This window comes from Oratosquilla oratoria, chromosome 33, assembly GCF_046742065.1.
Source record: "Oratosquilla oratoria isolate Oo_2021 chromosome 33, ASM4674206v1, whole genome shotgun sequence".
NCBI lineage: Eukaryota > Metazoa > Arthropoda > Malacostraca > Stomatopoda > Squillidae > Oratosquilla > Oratosquilla oratoria.
The window spans coordinates 27,705,541-27,725,540 of NC_134809.1; the positions used below are offsets into that span (position 1 = coordinate 27,705,541).

The window sequence follows — 20,000 nt, forward strand, 5'->3', positions numbered from 1 at the left end:
ACGTAATGGAAAGAGTGATTGACGCTTGATGGAGCTGCAGGACGTCAATTATCCTTCTTTCTCATCTCGAAGACGCCCATCTATCTACCCTGCTACCGGGGGAGGGTATTTCCTGCTGGGTAGTGGAGGGTGGAAGAAGAATTTTTTTTTATTAACTTTTTTTCTTAAAGAATAAGATTTTTCCTTCTTCAAGATCATGGTGGTGGAAGAACCTCTTCCTATTTCTTAACAAGTAGATTTTTTTTAGGAGCACGTCAGCGGAAGATTTTTTTTTTCTTAGAGTATATTTTTCTAAAGAGTCGATTTTTTCTCAAATTGTAGATTGTTTTAAAGCGTGTTTTTTCAAGTTTTTTTTTTTTTTTTTTTTTTTTTTTAAGAACGGCACTGGAGGAATATTTTTCATGAAAGTTTGGCCTGGAGGCGTTTAGCTGTGACAACGAATAATCCCGTTTTCTATTCCTAAAGCTTTATTATCCTTCCACGAATCATTTCAGCCTCCTGTTCAGCTCATTTTCCACGTATCGACTTTTCGCCGTGCGCCGTCCATGAAGACGTCATGCTCTCAAATAACCATTGGTGTCTATGGACACTTCCACAGGTGTGAAAACGTCCACACACATCTATGCTTATATGAAAGCACGACGTCGTGTCGTGGACGGCGCACGGCGAAAAGTCGATACGTGTGAAACGGACCTTCCTTTTCCCACTTCCTCCTTCATTAACTGCTGTGACTTGAAGGAAGGAAGAATTCAATTGCGCAAAGTTTCTTTCAGCCTCAAGGAACTCGAACACCAGGTATACGAATTACGAAAGGAACAAAGGGACAAGGTGTCCCGATGGAATGTTCGTCTCTTCTGTTATGGACATTCAGACAATCGTCGTTACTTAGTGACATTAACGTTCGTATCATCAATCAATCAATCCAATACCACTAAATTATGGTATTCTTGCCTTCTTAATATAATCTATCTTATTATCATGATTAATAAAAAGAATAAATGAATAAATCATACATCCGATTGTATTTAGCGATATGAATAAAGATAATCCTAAAATAAATCTTGACTAACAATGAAATAAACAAATAATACATCCGATTGTATCTTACACAAATAAATCTTGATAATCATGAAAATATTCAAGTTTGAAAAAAGATAAACATGACAATATAATTCGTGTAATATTTAAGAATAGAGGGGCTTACAGTAAGAGGCCCTTAGGTGTAATACTTTGCTACCTTGGCCCTGAGTGTTCGGACAGCCATGGCAAGTGGGAATCACTTGAGACTACGTGAATTTGGGACACTGGCACCCCACATATTATGTTTAAAAATACAACTGTTTAGTTTCCCCTTCTTCACTCCCATTTCCCATTTTCTTTCCTTCCATTCTTCCTGCTCTTTACTTCCCATGTTCCTTCCTTTCCCTTCCCTTCTCTCCTTCTTTCTCTTTTTCCTCCATTCCCTTCCCCATTTCTCATTATCTTCTCCTTTCTTATCTCTATTCTTCCTCCTTCCTTTTTCACCATTCCTCATAGTCCCTCCATTCACTCCCTTATTCCCTTCCCTCCTCTTCATGTCTTACTTCGAAACTCCAAAGTTTCCCTCCTTTAATCTCCATTTTCTTTTCTCTCCTTTTTTCCCTTCCCCCTCACTTCCCCTACTCCCTCCTTCCCTTTCTCCCTTTCCTGCAAATCTAACCTCGAAACTTCTAAACTTCTCCCTCTTCCCACTTCCTTTCCCTCCTTTTTTAGCTCCATTCTTCCTTCCTCTTCCTCCTCATCACATCCCGCGCCTCCTTCTTTCCCTTCCATCGTTCTCTCCTTTCCCTTCCCTCCTTCCTTCCTTTCCTCCTTTTCTTCCTTCCAATTTTTATCTAAGATTCCTAAGGTCCCCCTACCCTAACTTCCCATTTTCTTTCCCTCCTTTCTTCTTCCTCCTCATTACTTTCCATGTTCCCTTCCCTCACTTCCCTTCCTTTCCCTTCCCTTCCTTTCCCTCCATGTCTTACCTCAAAACTTATGGATCCGTTGTGCTCCGTGTCAAAGGTGTTGAAGACATAGTGAGCGTAGGCCGTCGCATCTGGAAAGGGAATCGGAAATCAGTCTACAAAGAATGGGAAGACACAGAACTACCATGAACTAATTGGTCCGTACATAGGTACTTCTCTCTCTCTCTCTCTCTCTTTTTTTTTGCTTTACCTCCCGACACACTGATAGAAAAGAAGATAGAAAGTGGGATAGAAGACGGGTGTTACATTTTATGGGTTAGGTGTTTATGAAAACAATATAGCGAGCAAGTGAGAGGATTGCCTAAGTCCGCTTTTCGCCTTGTGTAGGTAATAAAATTCTTATTTGCAAATATCGGTTGGGGGCTCGAGTGTATTGCTGACATGGCATTCCATTGTAACCTAAGTGAGATATGCAGAGATTCGAGATCATTTTAAGTAAACAATAATGCCATATAGACTTGTAACAACGAATCTTATTGGTGAAAGGGTGGAAGAGGAGAAAATTCAATTGGTTCACGATTGTAAGATCATGCCCTATGGGGAGGATCTTAAATATAAAGTTAAAGATCATAGGACTAAAGAAATCAATACGTCACTGCAAAGCTCACGTAGGATCCTGCATACGTACTCTAGGGGGATTCCTTTGGAGCGCACTATATAAGAATTAACGGAAGAAAGGTACAGAAGAAATAAGAAAATAGAAATTTAATTCTCCTAGACAGAAAAATTTAGTGAAGTGAGAGGTAGAACCCTGTCAGTGAAGAGAACAAACACTAAGAGGAACAGACAGCCTAGAACTTGACATAGTTGAATGATTGGAGGGAACATGGGGGTGAGATTGGCAAAAGGTACTTCTCTCTCTCTCTCTCCCCTCTCTCTCTCTCTCTCTCTCCGATTTACCTCCCGACACACACCAGCTTTCTCTATTTCTGTCTCTCTTTACTTTTCTTCACGATACACACTAAATGGTTTTCTCTCTCTCTCTCTCTCTCTCTCTCTCTCTCTCTCTCTCTCTCTCTCTCTCACTCTTTCTCTCCCTACTAAACAGCGCTCACCTCCAAACCCCACCATTTCCACAAAAGATATATATAAATAAAAAATAAGATAAAATAAATGAATAAACAAACAAAAGGATAAACAGACTAGCTTAATTACTTAACAAATAAAGGGGTGGGACAGACAAAAAATCCATTAATTTTATTCTTTAATGTCATACATTAATGACTCAGAAAAAAAAAAGACTACAACGCTTCCACATACACCCCAAGCAGTGGTCATTATTCCACCCCAAAAAAGGGAAGAATAGGTTGGGGGCTTGCTACCCACCCATGCATGCACCTAACCCCCCCCCCTCCCTCCCGCTCCCAGTTCACAAAACACGGTAGGGATAGGTGGACAATAACCAGCGTTTCTATCCTTGTGGGGACAATATCGCACCAAAGAGGTGAAGTCTTAGAGATTTTGGTCAAGAAGTTTCATGGACAAACGAAAAGCGATAGACCTATTGGTCCTTACATACAGTAGCTCCTCCGGTCTTAACATATTGTGTTATCATTACTATCACTACCATTATTACCAGTTCCATTATGTGGTTATTATTATTATTATTATTATTATTATTATTATTATTATTATTATTATTATTATTATTATTAGTAGTAGTAGTAGTAGTAGTAGTAGTAGTAGTAGTATCATCATCGTCATCGTCATCATCATCAATTACTATTATTTTCATTATTATTATTGTGGATAGGAGGTAAAGGGAACACGGGCTGAGGGAAATACTTTTATTTCTGACTAGTTTCGCCTGAGTGGCTTCTCCTGAAGAAGCCACTCAGGCGAAACTAGTCAGGAATAAAAGTATTTCCCTCAGCCCGTGTTCCCTTTACCTCCTATCCACATTCGTCACAATGTATACACATTATTATTATTATTATTATTATTATTATTATTATTATTATTATTATTATTATTATTATTATTATTATTATTATTATTATTATTATTATTATTATTATTATTATCATTATTATTATTATCATTTTTATTATTATTACTATTATTATTAATTATTATTATCATTATTATTATTATTATTATTATTATTATTATTATTATTATCATTATTATTATTATTATCTATTATTATATCTATTATTTTTTTCCTATCTATTTATTCATTTATTTATTCATAGCCTATCTAGAAGTAAATCATTCTAGCCGGAGATTTGAAGCTAAGAAAATGTCGAGACGCTTTTGAATTCCTAGAGATTCAAGTCGGGAGACTAACAAGGAAAGCGACAGTAGAAATAGGACTGATCAAAATTCTTATTTCTATTAATTCATTTATCTATTTATTCATTTATTTATTCACTTACTGTTTAATTGTTTAATCTTATATATACTCATGGAAGTCCAAACTCCTTATATCTCCACCTATTCGATGCAACATTGTACCCAAAGGGATAAAACCGCTAGATCTGCTTAGCAAATACTCATTCCAAAGAGAGGTCAGGGGTGGGGGGAGACTGATTCTAAATGAAAATGGCGGCTAAAAGAACATAGATCCTCCCAGATTGTACTAGGCCTTCCATCCACCCCCACCCCCACCGGCTGAATAACCAGGTTTACTCTCAGATATATATATATATATATATATATATATATATATATATATATATATATATATATATATATTGTGTCATTATGACATTTGGAAATAAACTCTTCTACTGGGATTCCAACCCTCGCCTGAGCAACTTACTTCGTAGAAGGCGTGACGGTACGGTCTTCGCCTTCTATGAAGCAAGCCGCTCAGGCGAGGGTTCGAATCCCAACAGAGCAGGAGAGTTTATTTCCATATATATATCTATATATATACATATATATATATATATATATATATATATATATATATATATATATATATATATATATATATAAATATATACATATATATATATGTATACACACACACAGACTCGATCACGTTACCAAGCTGAGATAATATCCGGGAACAGGGGCAACGTGACGTACTCATACGCTCGTGTGTGTGTGTGTGTGTGTATTTACCTAGTTGTATTTACCTAGTTGTATTTTACGGGAAGGGGAGCTATGCTCGTGGGGTCCCGTCTTCATATCTCATTTTATCTAAACTATTTTTAAATTCATGTATTGTTTTTGCACACACCACTTTCTCATCTAACTTGTTCCAACTGTCTATTGCTCTGTGAGGAAAGCTGTTCTTTTTAAAATCTCTTCTATAGCTGTCTTTTTATATTTTCTTTCCGTGTCCTCTTGTATTTCTGTCATCCCATTTTATCAGATTCTCTCTATCAGTAATTTCTATGCCTTTCATGATTCTGTAAATAGCTATCAAATCTCCTCTCTCTCTTCTTTGCTCTAGTGTCTGTAGTTTAAGTTTTTGTAGTCTCTCTTCATATGATAGTTTTGAGAGTGTTGGTGCCAGTTTTGTAATTGCTCTTTGTATTCTTTCAAGTTTTTTTATACATTTTTTTGTACTTGGTGACCATATCGTTGCTGCATATTCCAATCTTGGTCTTATCAGGGTGATTAGGATTTTCCTCACCATTTCTTCATCCAGGTATGTAAATGCCACTTTGATTGTTCTTATTAAATTATAAGTTTCTCCAAAAATCTTATTTATATGTTTCTCAGGTGACATATTATTCATAACAATGACTCCCAGGTCCTTCTCATTTTCTACTTTTTTTATTCCTTCTTCTCCCAAATTATAAGATCCTGTTATTCTGTTTTTGCTTTTTCCAAATTCCATTATACTACACTTTTTTGTATTGAACTCCATCTCCCACTTCCTACTCCATTCTTGTACTTTATTTAGATCTCTCTGTAGTGATTCACAATCTTCTTCAGTTTTCACTCTTTTCAGTAGTTTTGCATCATCTGCAAAGAAGCTCATATAGCTTTCAATTCCTTCATCCATATCATTAATATATATAGCAAACATTATTGGGGCCAGAACTGTTCCCTGCGGGACACCGCTTATTACTTCATTCCATTTTGAGTGCTGATCTCTTATCACTACTCTCATTTTTCTTTCTTGCAAAAAGTCTTCCATCCAATTTAGCAATTTACCTTGTATTCCTCCTTCATATTCTAATTTCTTAAGCAACTTCTTATGTGGTACTTTGTCAAAAGCTTTTTTTAGGTCTAGAAATGCACAATCAGCCCATCCATCTCTTTCTTGTATTATATCTATTAGCCTTGAATAGAAACATATTAAATTGGTGACGCATGATCGTCCTTGTCTGAATCCAAATTGCCTTGGATTTAGTACGTTGTTTTTTTCCAAGTATTTTACCCATCTACTTTTGATAATTCTTTCACATATTTTTGCTATTGTACTTGTTAGAGAGACTGGTCTATAGTTGGTAGGTTCTTCTTTATTTCCTCCTTTATATATAGGTACTATATTTGCTTTTTTCCAATCTTCTGGAACTTTTCCTTCTTTTAAGGAACTGCTTATTATGCTATGTATTTTGTCTGCCAGTTCATTCCTGCATTCTTTCAGAATCCAGTTTGCTATTTCATCTGGCCCATGCGATTTTCTGACATCAAAATTACCCAAGTGTGTCAATATTTCATTCTTTGTTACTTCTATTTCTTCCATAGGGGGGACTTTTTCCTTCCACTCAATCTCTTCAGGTTGTATATTTTCCCTTGTAAACACTGATTTAAAATGTTTGTTCATAATTTCTGCCATTTCCATTTCCTCAGTGTATTCAACTCCTCCTTGTCTTAATTTCTCTAAGTCTTGTTTGTTTTTCAGTTTATTGTTTACAAATCTGTAGAATAGTTTTGGTTGATCTTTACACTTTTCTATAACATCTTTTTCATATTTTCTTTTTTCCTCTCTGCACTTTTGTACATATTCATTTCTATAACCAGTATATATTTTCCATTTTTCAGGTCTTCTGTCTTTTTTCCATCTGGTCCAGGCTTTGTCTCTTTTGTCCTTTAACTCCCTACAACTTTTGTTGTACCAGCATTTTACATATTCTTTTTCTTGTTTTTGTCTTGGGACATACTTTTCCACTCCTTTTTTGTAAATTTTTGTCAAAATATTCCATTTCTCTTCCACTGTTGTTTCTTCTTTGTATATTTCTTCCCAGTTTTCTTGTTGGAAGAATTCTCTTATTTTATCAAAGTTTGTTTTTTCATACATCATTCTTCCTTTTCTATATTGTTCATTTCTTTTCATATATTTTTCTTCATTAAGTTCCAGTTCAATCAATATGTGGTCACTTTTACCTATTGGTGTTTTATATTCAATCTTGTCCACTATTCTAGGTTCAGATGTAATTATTAAGTCTAGCCTCGATGGTTCTTCTTCATTTCTATACCTAGTGTTCTCTTGTATCCATTGTGTCATTGAATGGTCAGTAATCATCTCAAGTAGAGCATTTCCCCATGAGTCATCACCACTCTTTACTGTCATTTCTTCCCAGCAGATTTCTTTGCAATTAAAGTCGCCCATCATAACTATTCTTCCTCCGTCTTCCATTATTTTAGTTAATGCTATCTTTGTGTCCTCTAACATACTTTTATGTTCACTCTCCTCCCATGAGGCTGTTTTCGGAGGCACATAATTGATCACAAATTTTCTGCTCTTCTTATCTCGGTCTTCCACTTCTATCATAATCATCTCTACTGTATTCTTTCCATATATGACACCTTTCACGTTTATATCCTTCTTAGTCAGGAACATAACTCCACCCCCTTGTTTTTTCTCTCTGTTTCTAATCCAATAATTGTATGTATCATGTCCTACACTGTTGGGTGGTAGTGGGCCTTTTAATTTTGTTTCTACAATTCCCATTATGTCCGGTTCTTTTTCTTTCAAATAATCATTCAGTTCATTCAATCCTGTTATCAATCCATCTATATTTGTGTAAGACACTCTTAGTTTTCTGCCACTTCCATTGTATTCTCTGTTTCCCTTATGTTTTTCTTTAGTATGTCGAACTGCTTTATTTTCATGTTCACTACTCTCCAATAGAATCTCTCTTTCTCTGACTCCGTTCTTTCCTCGTTTTTTGCCTTAGCTTCAATTCTTTTCTGCTTTTCTGCCTCTCTTTCCTCCTTATTCATTTCTCTTTTTATCCATACCTTTTTATATTGATCATTTGTTGCTAGTTTCCCTGTCTTGGATAGAATTTTCTCTGCCGTTGTTTGTGACCTGAATTTAATCTTAATTGGTCTGGTCTTATCTGTACTATATTTTCCGAGTCTGAATTTTTCCTCAATTTCCTTTATGATTTCTGGTTCATCTTCCTGGACTAATTTTAATAAACTGCTTACTCTTTCATTTTCCTCCTTGATTCTTGCGGTTCTATCTGGGTTATGTTTCTCTTCCATTCCTAATATAATTATACATTTCTTTTTGTCAGCTAATTCTCTTACTATATTCTCCTTTTGTCTCATCACTTTAATAACTGAGTCTTCATTATGTTCTTTCAATTGCTGTTTGACTATGTCAGTGAATGAAACCTTATTCCCTTCTTGAGTTATTCTCCAATTTTTAGCTTCTGTAGCTATTTTCTCTCTGTTTTCATTACTATTCTTCTTCAATTTCTCATTCTCCTCCTTTACATTTCCTAACTGTCTTTTTAGGTCCTCTATTTCTTCAGTTAAGTTTCTGTTAGCCTTCTCTAGTTGTTCCAACCTTTCAATTCTCTGGAAAATGGAGTCTACGTTACCTAACTTACGCTCCAAGTCCTCGATCACCTTATCAACTCTCTCCTCTAGTCTTATCAGTCGGGGGGGGGTTGTGTCCCCCCCACCCTCTTTAAATCCCTGGAACATATTCTCGTCACTTTCTTCTGTATTGCTCCTCTCTATACTTCTAATCTTTACATTTTTATTAGACATGTCATCCTCACTCAGTCTTTTGTTTACCTTCCGCTTGTCTGGCTGGGCCAAGTCTACTCCCTCCTCATTTCCTTCCATTTCCCTCAGTAATCCCTCTCCTTTTCCTCTTTCCCTACTTTCCCACTACTCCACGAGCAATTTCCCCCCCACCCTGCAAAAACACTAGGCACTTCTCTTTGCGTTGGGTTCCACAGACTTCAGTTTTCTTCAGAACGTCATCCAAGCCGTCCATTCGCTGAAGTGTGTGTGTGTGTGTGTGTGTGTGTGTGTGCGTGAGTGTGTGTGTGTGCGTGCGTCTGTGTGCCATATCCAAACAAAAGACACAAACGGGCAAACAAGATGTAGACAATCAAAGGGTGAGCGAATGTAATTGTAGCCGGAGATAACAGAGAGAAGACAAAGAGAGTACAAGGGACGGAACGAGAGAAAGAGAGCATGTAGAGCAGAACGAGTTCAGTAACGACTGAGGTTACCAAGAGAAGGAAGGGGAAGGAAAGGGAGGGAAAGGGAAGGGATGTGTAGGAAAGGGAAGGGACGGGAAAGGAAGGGAAAGGGAAGGTAAGGAAGGGGAGAAGAAGGGAGGGAAAGGAAAGGGATGTGTAGGAAAAGGAAAGGAAGGGAAAGGAAGGGAAAGGGAAGGTGAGGACGGGGAGGAGAAGGGAGGGAAAGGGAAGGTAAGGAAGGGGAGGAGAAGGGAGGGAAATAGAAGGGTGAGAAAGGGAGGGAAAAGGAAGGGAAGGAAAAAGAAGGGAGGGAAAGGGAGGGAAAGGGAAAGGGAGGTAAAAGGAAGGAAAAGGAAGGGAGGAAAGAAGGGAAAGGGAAGGGAGGTGAAGGGCAGGGAGGGGGGAGGGAGGAAAAGGGGAGAGAAAAGGAGGGAAAGGAAAGGAAGAGAAAGGGAGGAAAAGAGAAGGGAGGGAAAATGAAGGAAGGGAAAGAAAGGAAAAGGTAAGGGAGGGAAAGGGAATGAAAGGGAAGGGAGAAGAAGGGAAAGAAAGAGAGCGAAGGGAAAGGGAGGGGAAAGGGAAAGGAGGGAAAGGGAAGGGAAGGGAAGGGAACTGAAAGGAATAGAAGGGAAGGGGATAAACGAAGAGGAGGGAGAAAAGGAGGAGGAGGTGTATGAGGGTTTTTATGAGGAGGAAGAAGAGGTGAACGAGGAGAAAGAAGAGGAGGAGAGGAAACATGAGAGAGGCAAGGAGGAGAAGGAATGGGAGGAAGAGGAGAGGAAGTAAGAGAGGGCCAAGGCAAGGATGAGGAGGAGAAGAGGGAGTAGAAGGAAGAGGAAGAGGAGGAGGAGGGGGAGTAGAAGGAGTGGAGGAGGAGGAGAGGAAGTAAGAGAGGGACAAGGAAGCGAAGGAGGAGAAGAGGGAGTGGGAATAGGAGGCAGAGGAGGAGGAGGAGGAGGAGGAGGAGGAGGAGGAGGAGGAGGAGGAAGAGAGGAAATAAGAGAGGTACAAAAAAGGAGGAGGAGTGGGAGGAGGAGGAGGAGGAGGAGTGGGAGGAGGAGGAGTGGGAGGAGGAGGAGGAGGAGGAGGAGCAGAGAAAGTAAAATAGAGACAAAGAAAAGGAGGAAGAGAAGAGGGAATGGGTGGGGGAGGAATAAGAGGAGGGGAAGAAGAGGTAGAGGGAGGAGGAGGTGGAGGAAGAGAAGAAGGAAGAGGAGGAGGAAGAGGAGGAGGGTTAGGACGAAGAGTAAGAGGAGTTTGATGAGTAGAAAGAGTCAGGAGAGGAGGAGGAGGAGAGGAAGGAAGAGGGGTAAGACGAGGAATAAGATGAGGAGGAGTAGAACGAATGGGGGAGGAGGAGGAGGTGTAGGACGAGGAATAAGAGGATAGAAGCTCTGGTTATTGCCAAATAAATATATAATGTTGGTGTTTATTATGACACCCTAACAATCATCTGGACTTAGCCTGAATAAAGGCATTAAGTCAAGCCAGCGATTCACTTCGACAAAGGACACCTAGTGGGAGCCCAAATTACAAAGGTTTCTCCCCTACCAATCTTCTACAAGGAACAAAGGTTTGGTAACAAAGGCCTGGACGGGGTCCCCGAGTCTAGGGAGGCCTTAGCTTCGTGGGGACCCCAGTGGGGCTTAGAAAATATATACAAGAATATATAAAAAATAATTAATAATAATATTCGTAATAATAATAGTAGTAATAATAATAATGATAGTGATAATAACAATCATGGTAATGATGATAATGATGATGATGATGATGATGATGATGATGATGATGATGATAATGATAATAATAATAATAATAATAATGATAATGGTAATAACAATAATAATAATGCTGATGATGATAATAATAATAATAATAAAATAATAATAATAATAATAATAATAATAATAATAATAATAATAATAATAATAATAATAATAATAATAATAATAATAATAATAATAATAATAATAATAATAATAATAATGATAATAATAATAATAATAATAATAATAATAATAACAATAATAACAATAATAATAATAATAATAATAATAATGATAATAATGATAATAATGATAATAATAATAATAACAACAAAATAAAGTAATAATAATAATAGAATAAAATAAATAAAAAAAGATATCTTTATAGTTGATATCTGTCCACTACATATCTCTTGAGCCTTATGATCTCCAATCACAATGTCTTATCTCCAACAGGTATCTCTAAATATGTGTCCTTCAACACTGAGCTGTCTCGCCATTCATCTCCAACACTGGGCTGAGGAGAACCAGGAGTTTTCTCCAACAATAAATTATCTCCAACAAATAAAATTATCTTCACCACAAAGTTCTCCACCCAAACTCCTGGACCGTATCTATCTCCACCAGAAATCTCCAACTCAATATTCCGTCTCCACTGTGTCTATCAACTTCACCACAAATATATAACACATCTCCAACACTTCTCTCATCATATCTTTCTTCATCACAAATCTCCATCACATCTTCCTCACTACCCACTTCACCTCTTTCTCCAACACAGCTCTACTCTACCTCCACCACTACCACCACCACCAATCACCTACAACCCCATGCAGTGCACCTGTCTCCCCCCTTCCCCCTCCCCCTCCCCTTCCCCCCTCCCCCTCTGTTCGACAACACGTCATTCTTAACAAGATCCCTCTTCCATAATGATTTTTTCTCCCACTCCCTCCCTTCCTCACTCCTTCCCTCCCTCACTCATTCCTCCCTTCCTCCTCCTCCTCCTCCTCCTTATACCCTTCCTACCATTTTCACCCTTCTCCTCCCCCCTACCAATCCCCTTTTTTTCTCTTTTTCTCTTTTTCCGCTTCTCCGTCTTTCTTCAGCCTCCCTCTCTTTCTGTTATCTGTATCCTTCTTCTTCCTTCTTTCCTTCCTCCCTCCTCTCCTTCCTCCCATTTTCGCCCCTCTCTTTCTAACCTTACTATTTTTTTCTCTTTCTCTCTCTATTTTTTCTCTTCTCCGTCCTTCCTTAATCCCCATCTCTTCCTATTACCTGTATCCTTCCTTTCCTTTTTCTTTCCTTTGTTTTTGTTTTTTCCTTTCCCACTTTCTATTTTCTCCATTTTCTTTTTCTCAATATTCTTTCCCTAAAATCTTCTCCCTTTTCTCTTCTCTTCTGTTCCATTTCCTCTTCCTCCTCCTCCTCCTCCCTCTCCTCCTTCCTCGCTCCTTAACATCCTCCTCTCCTTTCTTCCACTCTCCTCTACTAACCCTTCTCAGTTCCTCCTTTTACCTTTCTTCTCTTCCTCTCAATACACCCTTTCTCTTCTTTCCTCCACTCCTCTCCTCATACCTCTCTTTTATTTTTTATATCTCATCTAAGAGTATCTTAGAATCTCTTCCATAACTCTCAACTTCACTGTGAGAGTAACTCTAAAACACTGAACTTCACTTTGAGAGTAACTAAAACTCTCAATCTCACTTTGCGAGTAACTCAAATTCTCACCTTCACGGTAAGAGTAACTTTCAAACTTAACATCCTTCTTGAGTGTAACTCTCAGTCTCTCAATTTCACTCTAAGAGTAACTCTCAGACTTTTCAACTTCATCTGAGAGTAACGCTTAAACTCTTAACTTCATTCTGAGAGCGACTTTCAAACTCAAGATCACTCTTGTGAACAAGTCTCAAACTCTCAACTCGATTCTTAGAGCAATTTTTAAACTCAACATCACTGTTGAGGGTAACTCTCAAATTCTCATATCGTCTTATTCACCATTCCTATCTTACCCCTTCCCCTCCCCTCCCCTTACTAGTGGGGTTCCTGGGGCAATGTTACTAGTGGAGTTCCCCAGGGCTCGGTTTTGGGTCCCTTGTTGTTCATTATGTATATAAACGATTTAGACGATGGGATAAATAGTGATGTTAGTAAGTTCACGGATGACACTAAAATAGAACGCCTAATTAGGTCAGGAGACGGCGCAGAGATTCTGCAGGATGATCTTAACAAATTGTTCACATGGTCGGTGAAATGGCAAATGACCTTCAATATCTTTAAGTGTAGCGTGTTAAACGTAGGACTACCCAACCCCGAAAATAGATACAGCTTAGAAAACACGTTTTTAGAGAAAATTGAGTGCGAGAGAGACTTGGGAGTTCTAGTGAGTCCGGACCTTAAAACTAGGAAACAGTGCATTAGTGTCAGGAATAAAGCTAAGAGAACATTACGTTTCATTGCTAGGACGGTAACGAATAGAAGTGCAGAGGTTATTATCAAACTCTATCTAGCGATAGTTTGGCCCATCCTTGACTATGCGGTGCAGTTTTGGTCTCCACCCTATAGAATGGACATCAATTCACTAGAAGCAGTACAGAGAAGAATGACCAAAATGATACATGGACTCAGAAATTTGCCTTACAAGCAGAGGCTTAGGCAACTTAACTTACATTCTCTGGAAAGACGCAGAGTGCAGGGTGATCTAATAAAGGTGTTCAAACAACAGGGCAGGACTCGCAGTAATGGATTTAAACTGGACAAATTTAGATTTAAGAAATAAATAGGCAAGAATTGGTTGACTAATAGGGTGATCAACGAATGGAATAGACTTAGTAACCATATAGTAAGTTCTGAAACTATCAGTTGTTTTAAGAAACGGTTAGACAATTTTATGGATGGGGATGACATGTGGTGATGGATATGGAGCTGCCTTGTGTAGGCCTTATGGTCTCTTGCAGTCTCCTTCATTATTATGTTCTTATGTTCTCCCCCTCCCCTTTCCTCCCTATGCCTCTCCCATTCCTTCTCCTTCCCCTTCCTTACCTCCCCATCACTTTTTCCCTCCCTTCCCTTCCCCTCACTTTTCCCCTTCCTTCCCCTCCCCTCCCCTTTCCTCACTCTCCCCAACTCTCCTCCCCATATCTCCTTCCTTCTCCCCTTTCCTTCCTATACCACTCCTCTTCCTTCTCTTCCTCTCACCTTTCTCCTTCCTTCCCCTTCCCACCTCCCATCTCCATACCTCCCCCGCTCCCCTCTGGCCCATACTTCCTGTCCCCATCTCCTTCCCATACCTCTCCCTTCTCCCTTTTCCCTTCCCCATATCTCCTCCTCCCCTTCATTTCTCCATGCCTCCCTCCTCCTCTTCCTCTCCCTCCTATTTCTATTAGTCCTTTTCCTCCTTTTCTTCCTCCTCCTCCTCCTCCTCCTTCTCCTCCTCCTCCTCCTCCTTCTCCTTCTGCTCTACCTTTCTCTCATCTTCCCTCCCGTCTTCATATGTCTTCTCGTTCCCTTATTTTCTCTCGTTTCTACCTCCTCCTCCTTCTCCTCCTTCTTCTTCTCCTTTTTCTCCTCCTCCTCCTCCTACTCCTTCTCCTCCTCTTCCTCCTCCTCCTCCTCCTCCTTCCGCTCCGCCTTCAGGTTCTTCCAAGCGGGAGGATTAGCTTCACACTCCTTTACGCCTCGCAGGGCAGGAGGGAAGGTAAGGGAAGCGAAAGGGAAGGTAAGGGAAGGGAAGGTAAGGGAAGGTAAGGGAAGAGAAGGTAAAGGGAGAGAAATGGAAGGGAAGGGAAGCGAAAAGGATGGTAAGGAAAGGTACGGGAAAGGAAGGTAAGGGAAGGTAAGGCAAGTTAAGGCAAGGAAAGGTAAGGGAAGGGAAGGGAAAGGAAGAGCAGAGAAGCGAAAGGGAAGGTAAGGGAAGAGAAGGTAAGGTAAAGAAGAGGAAGAGAAGAGAAGAGATGGGAAGGGAAGAGAAGAGAAGGAAAGCGAAAAGCAAGGGAAGGTAAAGGAAAGGAAGTGAGTGTGAATCACCACGGTCTTGGATCACGTTTTGGACTGTGTTTTTGTGTGCGTGTGTGTGTGTGTGTGTGTGTGTGTGTGTGTGTGTGTGTGTGTGTGTGTGTGTGTGTGTGTGTGTGTGTGTGTGTGTGTGTGTGTGTGTGTGTGTGTGTGTGTGTATATGTGTGTATATGTGGGTATATGTTTGGACATATGTGTGCGTGTGTCTGTATATGTATGTGCGCATATATATATATATATATATATATATATATATATATATATATATATACATATATATATATATATATATATATATATATTATATGTGTGTATGCGTGCGTTTGCGCGCGCGTCTATGCATGCATGCGTGCGTGGAGCTGAGCGAAAAGACGAGGAGGAAGTGGAGAAGAGAGAGGAGGAAACGAAGAGGAGACGAGGCAAGGAAATGGACAAATGTCCTGGAAAATGATGAATTGAGGCAAGAGGGTGCGCTAATGTTCTGAAAAGTGGTGAGTGACGTTTCGTGCCAGCACTATGGCTAAGTAAAATTTTTTTTTTCCAGTTTTTACTGCAAATAGAGTTGACAGTAAGAGAGACCTTGTCGAAACTATAAGTAAAAGAAAGGAAATCTTTAGTCTAAATATTATAGACAGCTTGTATACAAAGGTCTTGTTTTTATCATAGATTAATTGTCATGTTTACAAAATTGTTATAGATTAGTGACGTAACCAACGACCGCATAGAGGTCGTGGGATGAGCATACGCCAGGAGACGCTGAGTATCTGCGGCCGAAGCCGTCACTTTTTGTCCTATGTACGTGCCTTGTGGGACTCACGTTGGGATAGGTAATTAACAATCACTGCTGGGAATCGGACAGGAGTGCGGGATTTGAGCCCACTACTAAGCAGATGCGAGATTAGAACGGTTCCGATGACGTCATCAGTTGACCTGACCTGACTTCGAAATTATACGAACCCACAACTAAGCAAATGAGAAACCAGGATGCTTCCGATGACGTCATCAGTTGACCTGGCCTGACCTCGAAGCTATACGAGACGATTCACAGGGAAAGAGGAAAAGAAGAAACAGAATAAACGAGGGAAGGAAAAGGGGACAGGAGGAATCAGAGGGGATATGAGGGAAGAAAGAGGGGAGACAAAGAAATCGTAAATAATGAAATGAAAGGAAGATGAATGGAAAGAGAAAGGCGGAAGTGGGGATGAAATGAAGAATAGGAAATGGAACGAGAGAGAGAGAGAGAGAGGGAGAGAGAGAGAGAGAGAGAGAGAGAGAGAGAGAGAGAGAGAGAGAGAGAGAGAGAGAGAGAGAGAGAGAGAGAGAGAGTTATATGTCAATTTATTATTATTTACTATTTACCTGTTTGTTTATTATTTAACTATACCTATGCATTTATTTATGTATTTTATTTGTTATTTACATTATAGTTTTTATTATTTTATTATTATGAATTTTTTTTTTCCGCATCTGACCTAGATATGGACCAAAAGGTCTCCTGTCGGCATGCTCCGCCTTTGTAATCCTTTGAGAGAGAGAGAGAGAGAGAGAGAGAGAGAGGGGGGTGGGGGTGGGAGGAAAGGAATGATCGAAGGAAGAGAGAATGGCGGAGGAAAATAGGTCAAGGGGGAAATCTGGGATGGGGGGGAGAAGAGGAGTTGGGGTGGAGAGGATGAGATGAAAGCTATCGGATAAGGCAGGTAGGAAAGAAGGCTGAAATGGGTGAATGAAGGTGGACGAAGGGGGGAGAGGGAGAAGGGGGAGGACGAATGGAGGAAGAGGGGAAAAAGAAAGAGGAGGCAAGGAGGAAGATAGGCAGGAGGAGAAGAAAAGAGGCAGGGGAAGTTGGGGGAGAATGAAGGGAGAGGGAAAAAAGGGGGAAGAGGACGGGACAGGGGGAAGGAGTTAAAAGGAATCTTAGTACCTCAAAAGGTTTTACAACCCAGGAGGTACCGTTAAAAGATTACACCAGTACCTACACTAATGTTTGTAGCACTTTGTCTTACCGACTTTTGAACTGCTCAACAGAGGAACTGTTTACCCCGTCCTTTGTTAGTCTGTTCCAAGTGTTGCACATATACTCGTGGGTAAAAAAAGTTACCAACCTTGTCACAAGAGTAACGAGGGGAAATGAGCTTCCACCCATGATTGCGAGGGGCATTCACGTTCAAGCTGAAGAGATGTCGATAGTCAATGTTATCAAACCCTTGAAATATTTTGAAAACCTCTATTAGCTGTCCTCGCAATCTCCTGGTTTCTAGAGAAAAGAGCCCCAAAGCCTTGAGACGCCCCTGGTAACCCATGCGTTTCATGGTGAGAATAAGTTTCGTTGCTCGTGCCTGAACTCGTTCTAGCCTCTGCACGTCCATCCTCAAGTTCGGCGACCAGAATTGGACGGCGTATTCCAGATGGGGACGAACTAGAGAATTGTAAAATGTCAAGACTATTTCTTGGTTCAGGTTTCGAAACTGTCATCTGGTGTAACCTAAAAGCTTTTGTGATTTCTTTTCTACTTCTATACACTGTTTTGAGGATTTGAGGTTGCTGCTAATCAAGACATCCAAATCTTTTTCCAGTTCTGTACTTGCTATGTCATGCCCGATATGCATGATCTTGCACTTATCCAAATTAAATGACATCAGTCATTTCTCAGACCATTCTCTCACTTCCCCTAAGTCTAACCTAAGAGTTTCTATACTTTCAGCTGCCGTGATATTTGCTCCCAACTTTGTGTCATCCACAAACTTAGCTATGCGGCTCGCAACTCCAACATCTATATCATTGATGTAGATGATGAAGAGGAGCGGACTTTATACAGATCCTTGGGGTACTCCGCTGGTAACTGGAGACCAACTAGACGACGCCCCATTAATGACTACAAGCTGTCTTCTATCAACCAGGCTTCTCTCCAATTTAACACTGTTCCTCTAATACCCATGGCTCGAACTTTCGACATTAACCTCTTATGAGGTACCTTATCAAAGGCTTTCTAGAAGTCGAGATGAAATATGTCGATTACTCTGTTCTTGTCATATTCACGAGGCATGACATAGAAGAACTCTATCAAGTTGGTTTTGCATTATCTGTGACGCCGAAAACCATGCTGCGAGTCTAATAACAGGTTGGAAGGAGGAAGGAGAGAGGGGGGAGGAGGAAGGGGAAAGGAAGGAGGAGGAAGGGGGAAGGGGGCAGGGAGAAGGGGGAGAAGGATGGGGGTGGAGGAAGGGGAGAGGGCACAGGGGGCAGGGGAAAGGGGAAGGAGGAAGGTCAGAGGGGGAAGAGAAAGAAGAGAGGAGGAGGAGGAAGGGGAGAGGAGGAAGAGAAAGGAGAGAGGAGGAGGAGGAAGGGGAGAGGTGGAGGAGGAAGGAGAGAGGGGGAGGAGGAAGGGGAGAGGGGGAGGAGAAAGGGGAGACGGGGAGGAGAAAGGGAAGTGGGGAAGAGGAAGGAGGAGGGGGAAGGAGGAAGGGGGAAGGGGGTAGTCGGAGGGTGAATTTTTTTCTATTATTTTTTTTTATTATTATTATTTTTTTTGCCAATAACCAGCGCCTCTGTCCTTGGAAGCGGGAAGGAGTGACGAAGTAGCGGGGGAGGGGAGAGAGAGAGAGATAGGGAAATGGGAAGACTATCAAAGATGGGGTAAAGGGAAACTGGGGGAGGAGATTGAAGGGAGGGAAACAGGGAAGGAATTAACTATAGTTTCCAAAGAGGAACAGAGGAGAGAGATGAATAAAATAAAGGGAGATAGAAAGATAGAGAAACAGATAGATAGGGAGAGAGAGGGAGAGAGAGAAAGAGAAGGAAAGAGGGAGTGAATGACAAAAGAGAAAGATTGAGAGAGATACGGAGAGGAGATAAAGAGTGAGAGATGGAGAAAGAGGTGTGTGTGTGTGTGTGTGTGTGTGTGTGTGTGTGTGTGTGTGTGTGTGTGTGTGTGTGTGTGTGTGTGTGTGTGAGAGAGAGAGAGAGAGAGAGAGAGAGTAGAGAGTGAGAAGAGAGAGAGAGAGAGAGAGAGAGAGAGAAAGAGAGAGAGAGAGAGTGAATGAGAGAGAGAGAGAGAGAGAGAGAGAGAGAGAGAGAGAGAGAGAGAGAGAGAGAGAGAGAGAGAGAGAGAGAGAGAATGAGAGAGAGAGAGAGAGAGAGAGAATGAGAGAGAGAGAGAGAGAGAGAGAGAGAGAGAGAGAGAGAATGAGAGAGAGAGAGAGGAGAGAGAGAGAGAGAGAGAGAGAGAGAGAGAGAGGAGAGAGAATGAGAGAGAGAGAGAGAGAGAGAGAGAGAGAGAGAGAGAGGAGAGAGAGAGAGAGAGAGAATGAGAGAGAGAGAGAGAGAGAGAGAGAGAGAGAGAGAGAGAGAGAGAGAGAGAGAGAGAGAGAGAGAGAGAGAGAGAATGAGAGAGAGAGAGAGAATGAGAGAGAGAGAAAGAAAGAAGGGGAGAAGTGGATATAAATAGTGGCAAACGAACCGAAGTACAGATAAGGATTGGCACAAAGGGAGAGCGAGAAGCTGGAGGAGGAGGAAGAGGGGAGGAGCAGGAGGAAGAGGAGGAGCAGAAGGAGGAGGAAGAGAAGGGAGAGGGAGAGCAGTTGGGGGAGGAGGAGAAGGAGGAGGAAGAGAAGGGTGAGGGTGAGGAGGAGGAAGATAAGAAAGAAGAGGAGGAAGTGGAGAAGGATAAGGAAGAGAGGGAGGAATGGGAGAAGGATAACGAGAAGGAGGAGGAGGATAAAGAAGAGAAGAAGAAGGAGTGGCAGAAGGAGAAGAAGGAGGAGAAGGAGGAGAAGGAGTGAGAGAAGGAGAAGGAGGAAGAGAAGGGGGATGGCGAGGAGTTGGAGGAGGAAGAGGAGGAGGAGCTGGAGGAGGAGGAG

At 40.7% G+C, this 20,000-nt stretch overlaps 1 protein-coding gene across 3 annotated transcripts in view; it reads right to left on the minus strand.

The window, feature by feature from the left end:
* LOC143017817 (Kv channel-interacting protein 4-like) overlaps positions 1–20,000 on the minus strand; it is a 312,910-nt gene that overhangs the window by 39,844 nt on the left and 253,066 nt on the right. For all 3 annotated transcript variants that reach the window (XM_076172720.1, XM_076172718.1, XM_076172719.1), the window contains exon 5: positions 2,010–2,080. In XM_076172720.1, the coding sequence (XP_076028835.1) occupies positions 2,010–2,080 (71 nt within the window). The remainder of the gene's footprint in view (positions 1–2,009; positions 2,081–20,000) is intronic.